The sequence below is a fragment of the Patiria miniata genome, unplaced genomic scaffold (assembly GCF_015706575.1).
Source record: "Patiria miniata isolate m_02_andy unplaced genomic scaffold, ASM1570657v1 HiC_scaffold_6, whole genome shotgun sequence".
Lineage (NCBI taxonomy): Eukaryota > Metazoa > Echinodermata > Asteroidea > Valvatida > Asterinidae > Patiria > Patiria miniata.
This window is the reverse complement of record NW_024037073.1, coordinates 6,853,836-6,873,430: the sequence shown is the minus strand read 5'-3', so window position 1 is coordinate 6,873,430 and position 19,595 is coordinate 6,853,836. Positions and strand designations below refer to the sequence as shown.

Sequence of the window (19,595 nt, the reverse complement as noted above, 5' to 3'; positions counted from 1 at the left end):
GCATTTGCTTTGAAGTACATGTAGTATGTTTTAAATGTAGGTCAAAATCATGTCACTCAAATGGGCTAATAAAACTCAGAAAAGAACCATTAAAATATTTGAAGATGTCAAGTCATTTTTAAGTGCATTTCAAATTCTATTCCATTATTTTTCCCGAAAAAGCACATTTTTGTGTAATCTCGATTTGCAAGAAGTTGAGACTTTTGACAAAATATTTGTTGTAATCTCAAAATATATAGAATCAACTGAGCTGACACTTCAGAAATTAGTTATGTCTTAAGATTTGGAGCCATTTTATTGCTTCAAGTAAAAAGAAAAATTGAACAATTAAACAAAAAAGCAAATGGGCCTATGCACCTTTCATTGTCCTTCCCCTGCAGTATATCAACAAAAACACACAAGTACAGCAAGAGTACTGTTAGAGGGAAATTGCGTTAAAAGTCTGTTGAGCTTGCCTTTATTCTCACAGATTTGAAACCAGAATGCATTTTATTACACCAAGGTGCAAATGAAATTCTAAAAATGTACACTTTTGCACTGATTTTGCCTGAATTAGTGTATTCCTGTGCATTAGGGGGAGGATCTAGGCAGAGGGGGACAAAACAACTCTTGTTTGCATGCAACATCGCCAAAGTTTGTATTGCTATACATGTATAAATATTAAAGAGGTTGTGGAATGCTCGAAAACATTTCCGTCATATTTTGAGTATATGTAGCCTAAGGTGTGATGAAAAAAAAAACGACTATTGTTTCTGTCATGAAATGAGTACAAAGGGTACTTTTGAGAGCTATTTTTCAGGTCCTGTTTCGACCCGAACGTGCAATTTGTGTAAAAGTCGTCGTTGCGGGCAGCAAACAAAACACAGTAAATCGTGACGTAATAAACAGGACTCGTTTATGCTTCTCTGCATCGGGAAAAACAGCTCTTAAAAGTACCTTTTGTACTCATTTTATGACAGAAACAATAGTCGTTTTTATTTCATCACACCTTAGGCTACATATACCCGAAGAATGACGGAAATGTCTTCGAGCATTCCACAACCTCTTTAAAATGGCTTAATAAAGCCAAGGTTTGAGATTCTCTATATCTTCTTAAAGTACTGTTAAAGAAACCAGCAAGGGTGGGGGTTTCACCCCTCCTTTTGCAACCAAAGATCCACCATTTTTATGTGTAAATGTTTCAACCATTCATCTAGTGTACAGCCAATTATACTACAGCAGTTGTTAAAAACACACATACATGTAGGTCATATACAAGTTACACCGGAAAGAATGTTGCAACCTGACGCCACTTTTTTTCCTTCATATATCATCTCAATGAAGGTCAGTCATTGCAAAAAAAGATAAGACATGAATCTGGGACTGAGAAACATTTCCAATTTTGTTAGGAAATACTTAGAAAATGTTCTTGACTCTCCATAAACTTTGTACACAACCGCTGAAGTGGCGTCAGGTTGCAACATTCTTTCCGTTGCACCAGAATGAACATGGATATGACAGGCATGCAACGTTTCCATGGTTCAGCTGATTTCATCGTTTTTCACTTCACACTTATGCCATCAAAATTGACGTAAAGTCTTGTAAAGCTTGGAAAAAGCTTTCTGTTCCCAGCTGCATGCCTGATATGATTGGAAGTATGAGAAGGTACATTTAATTTATGAATACGACGACAGTAACGTAGCCCGGCCTTGATACAAGTTGAGAGTCAACTTTTTGTCCATGAATACAAAGTACTTGAATATGAGTTCTACATGGAGATGAACAGTGATAGTAATCACTAACCATTTAATAACAGACTTCTTCTTGTGACATAGTAAAACTTGCCTCCCGAGGTGATCCCTAGAGCACACTATTTTCCAGGGGGAGGATGGTGAGTTCAAATGGATGATTTACGTTCAATGTATACAGTATTGAATCAGGCCATTCATAATCATTCTAAACCGTACCCGATGCTGTTTGACCTGAACATCTAAACTCTACTAAAGAATATTAAACACAAAACCACTGGTCCCTGAGTTTAAAAACTAAAAATATATACATTGTATGCACACAAAAATATTACAGTAAAATTAACTGACAAAAACTTATTTTTTTTTAAGTTAACCTAGAATACAAGTAGGCTCTATATAGAGGCTACTGCATAGCTTATGTCGTGAAAGTGACGGCACTTGCATGTATCAAGGGTGCATGGGATTGGGGGAAGATGGAAAAATCCACATAATAATCAGCTGAGGGTCACCGAGGACCCCAGACCAACATAGGGTGTAAGGTATATGTTAAATTTGCCTAAAGATCCCTAAAAATACCAATTTCTTTTGTTCTATATAGAATATTAGAAACATGTTAACGGTAAAAATTCAGGAATTCCAGATTACAAAAGGATTCTTAAAAAATCCTGAAATCTGGAAAAATCCTGAAACAAAATTTTGACATCAGGAAAAAGCTGACAAATTTAATCCCAACTGATTCACTGGTTATTATGTACCTGAACACTGTACTAGTCGCTCGTTATTATTCAGTATTTACTGCATACCACAGGAGTGCCCTTGGCAATTTGTATAATCACTGGCATATATGGGTGGCTACCTAGTTGTACATGCAGCCAACTGCTCAAAACGCAATGATTTAAAGAAGGAACTAGGCATTTTTATAGTGCTCGTTCAAATGACGTCATTTCCTACAGACCATGCCACGTGCATCAGCATTTTGAGCGTGAACTTGCGCAACGCGCATCGGCTGCGTCGTTTATCGAACACATTTCGAGCAACAAGCGCGCGTGTTTGGAACATTTTCAACACTGCGCAATGCGTGCTTGATTGCGTAAAATGCGCAGTTGCTGTATAGAGATGGCTAGCTGTCATTGAGTGAGCCCTATTGCCATGATGTTATGTGCAAGGCATCATATGCAGGTTTTTTTTAGTGGACAGAACTTATTGCATACAGTGCTGCTACACTTTGGACCATTTTTTGGACAAAGCAACCTGCAAGCAAACAATGCCTCACAAGCATATACTGCACCTGCACTAAAATTAAGGCTACTAACCTGCAATGACCACACATCTGTCAACGTAAAATGAGGCAAATTTTGTGAGTTTTTGGTTTCAAATACACTACCCCCATCTTTCTTTCTTTTTGAAAGCTCATTTTACCTGAACTGTATCAGGATATGAAATTCCAATATAAGGTTCATATGCAGGATTTACATTTGTTGTAGCCTAAGTGTCTGTCTACTGCTTGCTGTACAGAACAACTCTAAGCGAAATGTCATTGAATGTTTGGCAAGGCTTAAGGCACTTGGTAAAAGTCTGCACTTTATTCTACATGTACTTTTACGACTTCTAATTCTACTGATTGCAGATGCTTTGACAAACATGAACTAACATACAATGACAGTTAAATCAGAAGAAACAATTTAGACAAGATAAGGTCCCGTACATGAATCAAATAAACTGTTCAACAAATGTTATTGCTGCAGGGGAATAATGTACTTACATGAACATAAGATGAACTTCTCATTTAAGCTGAACTTCTGAAGTGAATAACGTACAAATCTACAAATAAAAAATCTACAAATGTACGTTTCCTTGATGTCAAAGTTTTCACATTATTTCAATGTATTCAATAAACGTATTAAACAGTATGGTGATCATTTAAAGTTGGAAGACATATCACAAGAGAAATATCAATTCTGCAGTTTAATATGTTTGCAAACAATAGTAAAGCTTTAAGCCAGATTCCATTATGAGTTAAAGTTTGATTTAAAAAGTATCTCTATGGAAATCACATTTAAAAGTTCATATTTTAGTAATATTCCAAACTAAAACCTATTTGATCCATAAATATATTATATCCTATTTTTTACATATGTGGTAAACGTTAAAAAACAAATTACACTTTTATCTACATTTTTCATGCTATGATTTCAATCGAACTAAGTAAATGTATTGAATACACGAACAGCCAAAATTACAGAACATGGTGAAATTTACCATTATTTTGTCAGCAGCTAAAACCATGCATTCTACAATCTAAATAGCAGTTAGCCTTGAATACGGTGTATGGGTTGACATTATGTGCTGTTAAATTTGAGTTTGCTTTTTTTTCATGAATTTTCACATCGACCTTTCTTTTTATCGAGGTACTTTTATGTTAAAATTTTAAAGCAAAATAAACGGACACTGAATGTTCTTAAAATGGACCATCTTTGAAAATGGAAATTTTAGAGAGGGGTAGGGAATTGGAAATGAAACTATAGCCCCTTTTTTATGCACAGAGTTTACTTTCAACCAACATGCTCCTAACCATGACCCCCAACAAATTTTCTGCTGAATGCCATGGTCCAGTGGTTAGTATTTGACTCATGTACGATGGTGCGTGGGTTCGAACCCTGTCAGGAACATGGTGTTTGTGCCCTTGGGCAAGACACTTAACTACAATTGCCTCTCTCCACCCAGGAGTATAAATGGGTACCTGTGAGGGCAGAGGACCGAATGTGCGCTGAAATCCGCTGCTGCGTGGTCCCATGGCCTAACGAACGGGGGAAAGCACTTTGAGATTGTTGATAGGATGGAAAGCGCTATATAAGCATTACAATTAATCTTTTTAATTATTATTTGCTGAATCTTCCAAAACCCACCAACGACATATGCTTTGTACGGTACTTAGTTTTTAGAGACATAAAATCCCATGTCAAGTGCTAAAAAAAAAACCTCAAAAAACTCTTTGCAGATTTTGAAGGTTTAGGTTAGTTTGCTTCAAATTTCAAATGTACTAATGTCGACATTTTAACTAAAATATCCATTAGATTGCATGATTCTTTGCTACTTTGTTCATGTAGAAAAACAAGAAAAAGACAAAACCTTTCATACATACATATATGCTGAATATACCCTGTCCTATTAAATACTGCTTTTTATTTACAAAATATTTACAGAAATGCTGATTAAAGTGTCCCTTGTCCATCTTCCGAACTATTTCAAAAAAAAACACCCAATAATCAAGGTCTTAGTTGTGATCAAAATTACCAATTTTCTACATGGGTCTAATTTTAGACATGTATGCACAGTAGTGTAGCGAGAAATTTTGGATTGAGGAGGGGGGGTTTAACCAAGTTTTTCCTTAAAATTTCATTTGCCGGATGGCCACGTTGATGGTTTAAACCACGTCCGCGCATAGTGCACCACATGCAAGCAGGCCATGTGCAGACAGCACGTGCAGCGCGTTGATTAGATGGGCGGCTTTACTCCTCCCTTTTCTCCACCACTTTTTTTTTTTGGTCATGGGGGGTTGAACTGCATGTAGTTCTTAATCAGATTAATGCCTTCTTGCTTCAATAGTGATTTTATAAAGCAAAATATCTACCCAACAAATAAAAAAATAAAAAACTTGGTTTTTTAGGATACATGAATGGCAAATACAATCAGTGGTAACAGGGATATGAAAACTGTCACACTTTGGACTCTGAATTAATAGAATGACCCACAAGCTAAGCACTGACTTTTGCTATGTACAGCTTTACTGTTAATGTCTGTTGCACAATTTGTTAGTGAAAGCACACACATGTTTATCTGCTCCTCACCATCAGGCTCTGTGAGGATTGCAAGCTGCTCATCTTTCCACAGTGTCATAGTCCAGTCCTTTTTCCTCGAGTACGTGAATATGATGATAAACAGCTGGTATTTACTCCGTTCACAAGTACCCCCTCACCGGCAAAGAAAGTACAGTTGGGGGTGACCGACCGACACCATCTTGCCTGACTGCAATTTTGCCACGACGCGCGGCCGTACCACTGCGCGTACATAGTACAAATCCCCTGGTGTACTTGTGTCACACACAAGGAACGGTGCGCGTCAACCAGCTAAATGTCCCACCCATGGGACGTCGTTGCTAGGTAAAAGGGCGCCCTCTTTCGTTGGCACACTGAGCCCATATAGTAGCATTCAATACTAAATGCTACAGCTACATATGTACAAATGTATGTTGACTGGTTGATCTGAAGGAGTAGGAATACATGTCTTGGCATTTTAACACACAACTGATGACACAGGTATGGAAAATGTCAACAACAAAATTACAAAAGGAATTAGGCTGGGACACGAGTCAGAGTCCTTATGTGAATATTTAGACATTTTGGCAAACCTTTTTCCCAATTACCAACAACCTCGATGTCAATTTGTTAGGGTAATGGTGAATATCACAATGGATTTTCAATGAATTTTGCGTCATGAAATTTGATTTGATTTGCTTTGCTTCCCTTTTTATCGCTTTCGCTTTTGTGAGAAGTATGTACCGAACTTCACCCGTAAATATCAACCAAGTACTCATATCTCATTTCCAGGCTTAGTCCTTCTACATCAACTGTGCGTGACATGGGAGGCACATTGTGTAAAGCGCTCGCCTCTCACCACTGTGGACCGGGTTCGATTTTAGGCTCAGGTCATATGCGAGTAGAGTTGTTCGTTGATTCTCTCCCGTGCCACGAGGGTTTTTCTCCAGGTTCTCCGGTTTTCCTCCCTCTGCAAAAATCAACACTTTCGATCTCTGGCTGTGCTCCGTAGTCAGACATGGGTCGTATGGCGGCTGCCTAATGCGCCTTTGTAGCTGCATCCTTCGCAATTCAGATTCTGCTGCGAGTAAGGATGTTAGTCCACCAAATTTACTTATTATTTATTTCATATTATTTATTGCAAGACCTGGACAAAGGACCCGACTACAGCACTGCGCATACCAATCAAACCTTGGTCTCCTTGTTCTGTTGCTGCAATGCCTGCTGCTGCATCTGTTTGGAGTACAGCAGCCGTCGCTCCATCTCCCTCAGCAGCGCTTGCCTGTAGGCCTCGTAGTCCATCACCACGTCTTCCAGGTCCTTCTTGTAGAGTCGGGACAGCATCCCCTGGTAGGCGTCTAGCTCCTGAAGGCGGAACAGGTCCCACTTCAGCTTGTGGTCGTGCTCTGACGAGGCCTTGTAGTACACGTCCAGCCACTTGGGGATTTCTGTCAGAATGAAACAGTTGGAAAGAGAACGGCTCAAATGCCACATACAAATCTACTAGACTATGCATTGGGGCCCACGCAATGGTCAGAAAGAGACAGGCATACTGTTCAATGCCCGTTCTTACACATTCAATTTTAAAGCTACAGTCCATCATTTGCAGCTATCAAAAAAGTAACTGACAAAATTATCGTTGAAAAGCATATTTGGTTTAAAGATAATAATTGGACTAAACTCCCTGTGAAATTATCCTTTCTGGCAAGCTGTCATTTTGAAGAAAACAATGAAAGAAGGCCATATCCAATGTTGCATCTTAAGACGCATTTTTGGGAAATTTCCGTTAGTAGTTCTTTTTTAATTCGGCGAAGCGCATGCAAGTGTTGACATGACGCGCATGCGGTTGCTATAATTCGTCGGTTCAGTGCACGACATCACATAGCTGCAATTGGCTGAAAGAGAACGTGTCCCAGATGCTGAATTCGGGCGCAATGCAAAACATGACTAGGCAACTTTTGATTTCAAATCGAAATCCTAGAGTATTGTTTTTCTCGTTTTTCTCAGCATTCACTGAGCTGAAATTCATCAGGTTAGTTGTTCAGCACCCTTCTTTAGATTTTGAGCACTTTCATTGCTTCAAACGAACATAATGCACAAATTGCAAATGATGAACTCTACCTTTATATCGGTTGTATGTGCTTCAAGCTATACATGTGCAATCCAGTGTGGGCACGTGTTTTTTCCCACAAGTGGGGCTCTTTTGATTGGTCAAAAGCGCCATTTGCAGTTTTTGCACAGAGTTCATACTTCTAGCAGCTCAAAACTCAAAACTTTCCCACGACCGAAAGTATTTCACAATGACTGGTGACAACGCAAGGACATATCGTTTGCTATCGAACAAGGTGTTGATTTGGAAATGTTAAGACTTAGAAATTTACAAGAAAGCACTAGTCCAGCACTTATCACTGGATTTGGTCCGGAAGTCGAATATCCAATGGGTATTTCAATCCATGCTGAAATGTTGTCATGTTCTCATTAATGATCACATGTCAATCCCAAGTCATCCAGTCCCATGTTTTTTTGTTCTGTTCATACTCTGTTGTTTGTGATCGACATGTGGCTGACTTGTGATTTGACTTGTGACGATCTAGCTAACAAATCTCTTATCTGATGTAGTGTCTTTCAAGAAATAAGTCAGAAATTTTATTTGCCAAGATATATGTTGTTGAAGAATCAACTATATTATTTTTCAAACAAAAAAAACAGCACTTGATTGTACACCCACCATGTGGACATTTGTCTCAATTACGTTTAACCCTAACCTTCCCAAATCCATTAAAATCCATCTCCCCCATTCGGTAGGCAAGTCACGAGTACCAAGTCCATCAAAACCCATCTATAGTAGTGGTAGTCTTGTGAAGATTATCAGCGGAATTTGTCCCAAAGCGTTATGTGAAGTAGGGTCACTGATCAATTTTGGTGGACTTGGTCCAGTACTTAGTAACAGACAGTAGGGAGTTAAAGTTAAGGGAATTTTCTTGACTAAATTTACCTGTGTAGAGATAGGGGTTTGGTGGAACCCACACATGTTGGCCCCCGGAGTGCTCAGTGCCGGGTGCATGAGGGTGGCCCCCTGCTCCCCTATGGGGGTAGGCGATGGGTAATTGCTTGGGCGCTGGAGGGGGAGGCTCGTAGCGGGGCATGTTTCTTGCACTTGGATGGTGGTACTGGGCCATCTTAGAAATGTGACTGGAAAGAGGAGACATAAAAGTAACGACAGTGTTAAAGTATTGATGACACAATGTCCTTACAGGCGAGCGAAAATCTATATAAAATAGATTGTGAAGCAATAATTAACCCTAAGAGATCCATCCAAATACAACAGCTAGTACAGATAGGCTTTGATAGATTCAGGACTTTACAGTGTAGCCACCATTACTTTACATGGTGTTTGATGTCCCATTTTTATTAAGTTCAGTACAACAAACACGACATTTGTTCACTGCGCATGCGTGGGATTGGGCTGGATCCAGGACAGGCTTCTAGCAAAATAATCAGGTGCATGTAGCCCCTTATTCATAACTTCGTCATTGCTGACACATTTACTTGTATTTTCATTATTTTCATGAACAGGAAATAAACGTTTCCAAAAAAAAAAACGATCTCCTATAGCCTGATATTGTTAGGCCAACAAAAATATGCTGTGTTTCCAGTTATTCAACTGACCCTAAACTTCTGGTTGTACATAGAATCAGCTGTTTTTTATGGGTTTAAAATTATATTTGATATATATTTTTAATTTCTATTCATACAATTTTGGAAGTGAAAAATACCCCAAATGAAAGTCTGAAATATTTGTTAGCATGCAATAAATTACCTCCTTACAACTACATCTACTTGCCCAAACGTCTTCCAATATATACATGTATACATGTACTGTGTACATGTATATGTGTACGTATGAACAATTCAACACCAAAAACAAACAACAAGCCTACCTAATGACCCTTCCTTTTTGGGGCATGTTACCAGATTTTTTTTTCCTTCTTTTTTTTTTTTTTGCCTTATTGTCCAATGGCGCCAGCTCTGTACACTCTTATGGGCAGTCGTCACTGAAGTTTACAAAAATATCACACCAGAAAACAACTGTTCAAGACTCAGGGGAGTATGGTTTCCATGAAGGTACTTTCCTGGTCTTCTGGTGAAGTTCTAGATCTGTGACCTTAGGTTCGATTCCCACCCAGGCTCACAAGTGGATGAGGTTTTTCAGTCCGTACCTGATTCCTCAGTTTTCTCAAAAAAATATTTATCAAGGGTTTTTCTTCCACCTCTTAATCTGAGCATTTCTCACTGTCTTTCCTTCACAGGTTTCTTGTGAGTTGCTGGCTGCAGTGCCTTGATTGCTTTAGAGGAATCCTTAGTGTCATGACCAGAAATAAAAATTAAAGAAGTACATGTCTCCCTAACTTCTTACTTGATGTAGTAAACACCATGCTCCGGGGATTCAACTTTCTCCCAGCCGGCCGGCAGTCCTTCCTTCTCCATTGGGTGACTCCAGTGAGTTGTTTGGGTATTATGGCTGAAAATGTTATGCAGACAACATCAGAAGACTTGACTTGACTCTAGTGAAAGGCTAATAACACTCAAGTTCCAAAACTGTGCAAAAATATATTTGTGGTGACTTACGGCACAAAATTATGTTCGCATACTATGTGTTATTACCATCAAGTAGTGGCCGTTTATTGCGTACAAAAAAACAACGTATCACAGACTCCAATCTTGTGGTTTATAGCGCACACACTATTATCCCGGAACCAGACTTTAACGTATTCCCCAATTCTTGGTTTCATCATCGGCTTCGGGCGATTTCTTAAGCCCTTGATGGAACTCCGGCTGAATTTGTCCTGCTTTTAAAAAATAGTTTGATTTTTTTCTACACACGTATAATCAAAAATAGTTTCATATGTTGCAATTTGGTTTGACGTTAGGCCAAAAAAAAATAATAGTTCTGCTTCCGGTTTCCCTACCTACTCTATTCTGACAGCCTCTACCCTAATTTTGTATGGGAAAAATGAGAAAAAAAAACACCCCAAACCATCAATTTTTACCTTTTACCCTTGGCAACACGCAGACGCCTCCATATGATCGTACACAAAAAAAATTGGCAAAAAAAAATTTATTTCCCTACCTACCTACCCTATTTTCAAATGCCATGTAATCGGAAGCAGAACTATTTTTTTTTGGCCTTATCGGCGTAAAACTTATTTCAGACCTGAAGCCAAACCAGAAATAAAACAGAAGTTTCCCCTTTTGTTAACTGTTTTAAAATACATAGATCTTTGGTAGAAACTAGAAACGTCCAGCAGAAACTGTCTATTGGGTACCATGCAGCATATTTAGGTCTTGGATCTTCATACTGGTGCCTTGTGTTCCTATTCTATTCTGTAATTCATTAGATGGCGTTCAAATATCAGTGCCTCGAATTGACTTGAGCATAAATTTGACTCGACTTGACTTGACTACCCGGTGACTCTACTCGACTCGACCTTCTTGACCGCTAATGACTCGACTCAATTCGAGTCACTTCCTCAGGGATGTGATTGGTCTGTGACAAAAAAACCTGAAAATTTTATGCATGAAGTGCAAACTCCGGCGAGCGCGAAGCCATTACGGCGTGGGGTCCGGGACCCGCTTAAGGGCCCCGGAAAATTTTTGATTTTAGATGCTCTGTGATGCAATCTGAGGCAATTACTGGGCACTTTCCTCTGAAATTCTGAAGCAGAATTTGTTTTAATTTTATGAAGAATTTTCCTTCATTTGTTAACATGTACTCTTGTTCTAATAAAGTTTTTTCTGTACTCAAAGTTGAGAACCATGCTGTTCTCACCAGGATTTTTTCAAACCTGTGGGGGAATTTTTGTTGTGATACAACAACCTGCGAAGCCACGGCGTGGGTTCGGGGCCCGCTTAAGGGCCCCGAAAAATTTTGAACTTTAGAAGCTTTCTGGTGCATTTTAGAGCATTTCAGAGGAGATCTTGTAATATTTTTGTAAAAAAAAATCAAAATTGTAAACTTAAATCACTTCTGCTTCCGATAACATGCCTTTCAAAATCTGAGCGTCGGTAGTATTGTTGGAAAAAAAATATTTCACCATTTCTATATTTGTAGTTAAGCAAGGAATCGTTTATATTTCATGTATTTTGTGCCTGGATTATTCTCATTTGCGGCACAAAAATTATCAAGACTAGCCATCAAAAGTGATTAAAACTTGCCTCACCTAATTAAAAATATATTTGAGGTGGGTCATTCCACAATTATGCTTAACGTACATCACGGCCGCTAGCGCGGCAAACATTCAGTCTGGCCGGCCGTACATCGCGCCGTACACACGGCCGGCCCGGCGCAGTATCAGTGTGCATTGCTGCACAGTGTACGGCCCATCCCACGTGGCCGAAAATTCTGCAAGACTGCAGGAACACGCTACGATGTTTCTCCACAGGTTCGAGTTTTGCAATCTCGTCTTTTCAATGGAAAATACATACACAGAAAATGAAGATCACGTTCTGTGAATTAATTTGCAGAAATCCTCTTTTTTCATCGATGGTTGTTTGGTATTTTTACTATTTTTACGATCCAACTTCGGCCGATTCACGCACGGAAAACGAACCTGTGAGTACTTGCAGTAGTCACTGGTTCCGGTCCTTCATCATAGCATTGATTCTGTTTGCACGCGAAGGGTACCAGTGTACCATGCTGCACTCGTCTGCACACCTGACCAGCGCAACACGTGCATCTGAAGTACCGACACAGGAACTAGACCTACATAACCACAACCTCGGCCCCGAGCGAAAAATCACATAATCACACTAATGGCAACGCATGGTCTTCAACTTCGTTCTCACATTGGGTGTTCAATATGTGCGTGCGGCATACATATCGATCAACGATGTTTATGTCCGTAAGTAAATTTTGGATATTTCGGCAAGCAAAACTCATTATGAATAATTAATAAGCACATTCAACCCCCCTATTTTCTCAACGGATTCACACGATTCACGTTGGTGGACTTTTGAGGCCCCAAAAAACGGAGTTCCGGAAAAAAACGGAGAAATCACATCCCTGCTTCCTTAAAATGACTCGACTCGACTTTCAGTGACAAAATTCACAAAATTCAGTGACTCGTTACAACTCTGATAGCAACTGACAATTAGTTTTCCCCCTATGGAATAGATAGATCAATTAAAGCCCTGCCCACTGCAACAATGTACACATGCACCTCGGCTATACTGCACTGCATGTTCCAATCACACGTCACATGCAGGTGCACGCATATCGGACTTGAATCTTGGTCAAAGCATAACGAGGGAGCGTAATGGATTGGTCTATAGATGAGAAAGAAATCCATTTTGGTTTTAAGATACTACACACCAACTAACAACTATTATTTCATTGTATGTATTGCATACTCACTCTATAAAAAAGATGCGTCCTCTCATTGTTTGATCAACCGTCCACCCTGGGGGGAGGGGAAGGGCCAAGTTGCCTCCTGGAGGGGGCGGATGCCTCAAGTTTCCTGCTCAAAAAAAAAAACCAAAGTGAGAATGGTCAGCTGCATGACTGTCTCACTATCCTAAACTCCCTTTCAGTTTTTTTTCGGAACCTTCCTACAAATGTCAAAGTCTAAACCAGCAGTAAAGTGCGGGGCTTGATAAATCAGGCATGATAAGTTAAACAGATAACAAACCGTCGCGTCAGTGCAACGAGGTCCTAACTCCATTCTGCAACAAAATCGTATCTCGCGCGAATACGCTCCGTGCAACAACGTCGTATCTCGACATCCATTGACTTACGGGTTATTTTAAGTGAGATACAACCTTTTGACATTCTGAATCTTGCGTTTGGTGTGCGGCCCATTTTAGGAGGTACGTCCTTGTTGCACGGACAAGACGAAACAGACTTTTGTTTTCAGTTCATCGTTAAAGGTATCAATGTTATTTTAAAAATTGTTTCCTTTGATCATCCCTGTTTCTTGTGAGTTGACCACAACTGTGGCATTTACAAATGTACAAGTACAAAGTCTGGTTTAATTACCTATTGATGAACTGACTGGCACCATGTCTTGTACATACTGCCCCCGAGATGGTTGCGCAGCCAATGAAGGTGTGTAGCGACTGCTGTATGCTGACACACCGGGTTCTGTAAGCACCAAAAGCAAAAACCCAAAACGGGACGATGTTACAAACATTGTTAACTTGCTCCTCTAACTTTGTCTGAGTAGCAACTCTTATTTCTTATCAAACTTTCATTGTAAAACAGAGAGTAGAGAAGATATTTCAGAAACATACCGTTCTTCCAACACGCCATCTTGCCTGACTGCAGTTCATTTGCCGCGAAGCACATCCCCTGGTGTACGTGCGTCGCACACAAGGAATAGTACGCGTCAACCAGCGAAATGTCCCGCCCAAGGGACGTTGTTGCTAGGTAAAAGGGCGCCCTCTTTTGTCGGCGCACAGAGCCCATACGACTCACTTTAGGACTTATTTTTCAAATAGTGCAACAGTCTTGGCATTGGTGACCATTTGAACGTAAAAGCTTCACAATGTCAAATTCCATTTTTTTAAACAAAAGAATAACAGGGTTGCTCCTTTAACCAATCATGTCTTTCAGTCTTGAAAATAATGTAATTTCTTGGCCTCTTCTTTTAAATATTTTATTCAATTCCTACACCCTTCAGTGTTGTAGTCGAGTTCATCACTATGTCCTTTCACAAGTCCAGTCAAAAGTCCAGTCATAAGTCCAGTCACAAGTCCAGTCACAAGTCCAGTCACAAGTCCAGTCACAAGTCCAGTCACAAGTCCAGTCACAAGTCCAGTCACAAGTCCAGTCACAAGTCCAGTCACAAGTCCAGTCACAAGTACAGTCACAAGTCTAGTTACAAGTCCAGTCACAAGTCCAGTCACAAGTCCAGTCACAAGTCCAGTCACAAGTCCTTTCACAAGTCCAGTCACAAGTCCAGTCACAACTCCAGTCACAACTCCAGTCACAAGTCCAGTCACAAGTCCAGTCACAAGGCCAGTCACAAGGCCAGTCACAAGTCCAGTCACAAGTCCAGTCACAAGTCCAGTCACAAGTCCAGTCACAAGTCCAGTCACAAGTCCAGTCACAAGTCCAGTCACAAGTCCAGTCACAAGTCCAGTCACAAGTCCCGTTACAAGTCCAGTCACAAGTCCAGTCACAAGTCCAGTCACAAGTCCTTTCACAAGTCCAGTCACAAGTCCAGTCACAAGTCCAGTCACGAGTCCTTTCATAAGTCCAGTCGCAAACGGGATGAACAATGACAAGGCAATGCTTTTGCCACAGTTCATTTGAATAGCTAGTGACTTGACTTGAGACTGAAGGACTAGTGATGGACTTGGGATGGACTTGTGATGGACTTGTGATGGACTTGCAGGGACTGGTGATGGACTCGTGTACAACACTGACACCCTTTTATAAAAAAAACCTCAAGATAAGTATGTATAAAGTTAGATAAGACTTTACATCTAAATGATATTGACATCATACATGTATATGCATTGTTGTTTCAGTATCAAATTGCAATCACTTTTCCTAGGCTGAACAAATGATGTTGCAAATTTAGCCGTTAGCGTCCCAGATGCTTTAATACTAAATCCCTAGGCCTTTTTGCTAGGATGTAGCCTCAATCCTGCAAAATGCTCCAATTGCCTCATGGAAAATATAGCCTCAATCCTGCAAACTCCTCCATTATTTCTTGAATACGGTCCGTGGAGGGGTGACCACTGCCTGAATCCTGCAAAATCCTGCAGCAGTGACTGTCAATATGTTGAGGCTTGACCAGTGACATCCTGGAGCAGTACGGAGGATTTCAAGTATAATCCAGGCCTATATTTATGCATGGCTGAGCAAAAAACAACACAAGGTCCGGCCCAAGACCTTGACAAAGTGCATCCTACAAAATCAGTAACGCACTTTTGCCATGTAACCTCAATTCCTCCACTTTGGCAAAGAGGATTTTGAAGGATTCAGGGCGGTTAGGGTTAAAATCCACCAGAAGGATTTGGAGTAAATTGCAGAACCGAGGTGTCGATTTACCTCTAAATGGGGCTTATTGTTCCTTAAACAGAAGAATTTGAGAGAATCCAGGAAGGTCTCTGGCAAAAATACAGAGATAGTTTGGGTTTATAACCGGACACATATCTATGCTGATACCTGCGCCTGTCGAGGCAAGACTCTGTACTGAAGCGTTGGGTGAGCGACTGTAACGCCCAGCACTGACGCTCTGTGCTTCGTGTGCTGTGCTGGGGTGCTGTGCGGAGCTTGGAGGGGTGCGACGACGGCTCTTGGCTGGCCCATGACGTACCACTGGAGATATATAACCTAAAAGAATGAAGAACGTGGACTTGCAATGCAATCTGAACTTCGTGCAATATTCAGTCAGTTTTTGCATCTTTATTTAATTCATTAACCCTTACTCTCTGAGGGTAGTTTACTGCATGTCAGTTGGTTATGCCAATGCCCTCCAGCTGCAGTTTATTGGAGGATACTTTGATGTAGCAGTGAAGGCTCCAATTGGCAGGAGTTGGAGGCCCTGGAGGGTACCTGATACTGACCAGCTGGGGGCACTTGATTGTTATCAGAGGACTCTCATTGTTCTCTGTGGCATGTATTGGAGTGCCTGTCCAGTTACCCTTGAAATGACATGGCAGATATTGGAGGGCCATGCAAAAAACATAGGAGATTTTCTTGAGGCACATATTGGCATGCGTTGGAGGGTCTAGTAGGGTAAGGGTTAAATCTAAACTCGCAGTGATACACAAAGGTGATGAGAGTTTGTGGCCATGGAAATCTGATTTCGGCTGGCACTTTTCCTTCTTTTTTCCTCAAAGAACATTTTCACTGGTTTATCCCCTTCCTGCAGTAAATACATTGTTTTTGTCTTAATTTATTAGTTTTAAAAAGCACTTATAATAGCCAGATTAATTCACTTCCCTTTTGTAAAATTCCAGATTATAATAGCTAAATGCGGTACCCGCTGCTATGTACATCAGATTTGAACCAGCCAACGGATCCCGCAAGCGCAGTGATCCAGTGGTAAGACATCTGCACTAGAAAGCAGGAGGTTGTGGGTTCGAGTCCCACCCGAGTGATTTTTTCCAACTTTCACTCGGGAGGTAACACAACGGAGTATTCGTCGGTGAAGGGCAAAACCTAATATTGATTTACATTACCCCGACGCAAAAATTTCATCTTATGAATAGCTCATGATGACTTTCTCATGCATTACACTCTTTATTTTCTTTGCAGCTGGATGTAATTGTAAAGTACATGCATGTTGGGCCCCAACTGAAACCAATTTTAACGGTTCCGGAATACCCTGCAATAACCAAGTGTAATACATTTATAAATTAACACTATCCAATCGGCGGTTGAAAGTCCACAAGACTGGTCATAACCAAGTGTAATACATTTATAAATTAACACTATCCAATCGGCAGTTGAAAGTCCACAAGGCTGGTCATGAACTTAACTTGTCACCTTTATTTAATTCCTCTATCGTAAAAAAACTAATCCCTTATAAATAACAAACAATTGGGCATAGGGTCCTAGTACAGGGAACCTGTTTTTGTGATCCACTGATCAGACTCACTTTGCAGAATGGGGGATGATTCTCGCTTGGTGTATTTGCCGGCGATACCCTCTGAAGTCAAAGGCTTGGAAGAGTCCTTCTTTCGAGAGAGCAGCATCTTGGCCTTCCCGGTCAAGTAGATGAGGGTCTATATTTGTTGGTGTCCTCTCTGTTTATTTCTGTTGTAATAATAATATTGTTGAGATTATTGTGAATGCATGAAACATAAGTGTGTATATATGCCAATAATGTGGGCGATCGTGTAGTGTAGGGTCCCTTTTCTGTTTCGATCAAATTAGCACTAACCCCCTAGGCCTTTTTGCTAGGAACCATCCTCAATCCTCCAAAATTTTACAACAGCGCCTAAATTATTCAAAATTTTCAGACAGTCCTGCCTCAAAATGCATTCATCCTCAATCCTCCAAAGTCCTCCTCATCCAACTCCAAAATCCTCCTCATCCAAAAAAAGTTGCACTTATGTTCAAATGAAGGGTACCCAGCCCCTCAATCCTTCAAAATCGTCAGACAGTCCTGCCTCAAAATACCATTCAGCCTCAATCCTCCAAAATCCTTTTCTGAAAAATACCATTCAGCCTCAATCCTCCAAAATCCTTATCTAAAAAAATACCATTCAGCCTCAATCCTCCAAAACCCTCCAAAACCACACGGAGGATTGAGGAGGGCTAGGGTTAGAATCAAGAATATTTTTTACTACTACATGTACATTGTAAAACGTGACATTGTCAACATAAAGCAGACTTCTCTCAATGTTATGACAATTATAAGATGGAATTTTGCGTCGGGGTGATATAAATCAAATTAGGTTTTGCCCTTTACCGGCGTTTAAACACTGTATACTCAGTGTGTTACCTCCCGAGTGAAAGTTGGAAAAAATCACTCAGGTGGGACTCGAACCCACGACCTCCTGCTTTCTAGTGCAGATGTCAGATTTCTAGTGTCCGCTGCTATGTACATCAGCTTCGAACCAGCCAACCGATCCCGTTAGCTCGGTGGTCGAGTGGTAAGACATCTGCACTAGAAAGCAGGAGGTCATGGGTTCGAGTCCCATCCAAGTGATTTTTTCCAACTTTCACTCAGGAGGTAACACACTGAGTATACAGTGTTTAAACGTCGGTGAAGGGCAAAACCTAATTTGATTTATATCACCCTGACGCAAAATTCAATCTTATAATAGCTTATGCGGTACCCGCTGCTATGTACATCAGATTCGAACCAGCCAACCGATCCCGTTAGCTCGGTGGTCGAGTGGTAAGACATCTGCACTAGAAAGCAGGAGGTCGTGGGTTCGAGTCCCACCCGAGTGATTTTTTCCAACTTTTACTCGGGAGGTAACACACTGAGTATACAGTGTTTAAACGTCGGTGAAGGGCAAAACCTAATTTGAATGTTATGACACCTTTTTGGTAATTTTTTAACAGTTTCTTGGGGTAAAAATTACGATTTTTATATGTGGTTTTCGGGCTTGTTGGTGCTGTGTACTGTGTAGTGCGACTTACGTGCTCGCGGTACATCGTGCGGTGACCGCCATCTTTATCTCCCAGATTCAGGTAATCCTTACTTTTAGGACCCCTTTCCTATATAAGGTTAAAAGACTCACCAAAACAGCCGACTAAATGACACTCAAAAGTGACATTCTGATATTTATTGACACATTTGAACATTTGACAATGACACCTCTTGAATATCAGCAGGTTTGATTTTGTAGAAAGAGGGCAGGGTTTTGATTTATGAGGGGTTAAAGACGACGATGACAAACAGAAAATAAATTTTAAAAGCAAGATGGCGAACTGCAAAAAAAGGTAGGAAAGTCACATTTTCTTTGAAAGTGCTTTCAAAAGTTTGTCTGAAGAAAAAAGACTTCTTTAGCCTGCAAAAGTCACTTTGGTGCTGGACAGTCATCTGCAAAAGTCAGTTTTGAACAGAACTCGTACAAAATAGAGGTGTCCTAAAATACCCAACCCAGATTCATGTCTTATCGTCATTTTTGCAATGACTGACACACGACTGACCTTTACATGAGATGATAAAGCAGTGTCAGGTTGCAACATTCTTTCCAAAAATTGATGTGTTTGGCGGCAGGTAAGTGGTGTCCCAGAATGGAATTCGCAGGCTACATGCCTAGTTTTAAATGGTCTGACAATATTATTAGCGCCCTCTCTTGTTCCCACACGAAGCCGAACTGAGTACGCGTTACGGAATCGGCGTTGGGTTAATCGCCGACTAGCCAAGTCTGTCATGGGATTCCTTCCTCTGTGGGCAAAGCTAGCCACAAGATTTTTGAAAAAGTTCAGATTTTACCACAAAGCACAAACAAGCGTACTTACTTCATTCCAAAGCCTTACAAAACTGTTCCAAAATTGGTTCTTGTTTCCAAACTTTCTCCTTCCGGTAATTCCGTACGGGCTGCCATATTGATTGTTCGTGAAGCTGAAACTCTT

The 19,595-nt window shown here is 40.5% G+C and overlaps 1 protein-coding gene across 2 annotated transcripts; it reads right to left on the bottom strand.

Annotated features, from left to right (window-relative positions):
* Window positions 1-5,848: 5,848 nt before the first annotated feature.
* Window positions 5,849-19,562, bottom strand: LOC119742582 (protein salvador homolog 1-like). 2 transcript variants are annotated; one of them, XM_038218680.1, is made up of 8 exons: window positions 19,482-19,562; window positions 17,158-17,315; window positions 15,720-15,887; window positions 13,581-13,685; window positions 12,960-13,062; window positions 9,963-10,067; window positions 8,541-8,737; window positions 5,849-6,993 (listed from the first exon to the last, which is right to left on the bottom strand). In XM_038218680.1, the coding sequence occupies exons 2-8, from the start codon at window positions 17,252-17,254 to the stop codon at window positions 6,731-6,733; spliced, it is 1,038 nt and encodes a 345-aa protein (XP_038074608.1). In that variant the 5' UTR covers window positions 17,255-17,315; window positions 19,482-19,562; the 3' UTR covers window positions 5,849-6,730. The 2 variants fall into 2 exon arrangements, with proteins under 2 accessions (XP_038074608.1, XP_038074609.1); XM_038218681.1 differs by lacking the exon at window positions 19,482-19,562 and adding an exon at window positions 19,167-19,293.
* Window positions 19,563-19,595: the final 33 nt, after the last annotated feature.

Bases quoted from the DNA above. Each gene is read 5' to 3' on its own strand.
- LOC119742582 (XM_038218680.1), bottom strand. From the start codon at position 17,254: ATGCTGCTCTCTCGAAAGAAGGACTCTTCCAAGCCTTTGACTTCAGAG. The intron at 13,686-15,719 runs GTATCAGCATAG...TGGTGCTTACAG, and splicing joins TCTTGCCTCGACAGGCGCAG to AACCCGGTGTGTCAGCATAC. The intron at 10,068-12,959 runs GTGAGTATGCAA...TAACATTTTCAG, and splicing joins GGACGCATCTTTTTTATAGA to CCATAATACCCAAACAACTC.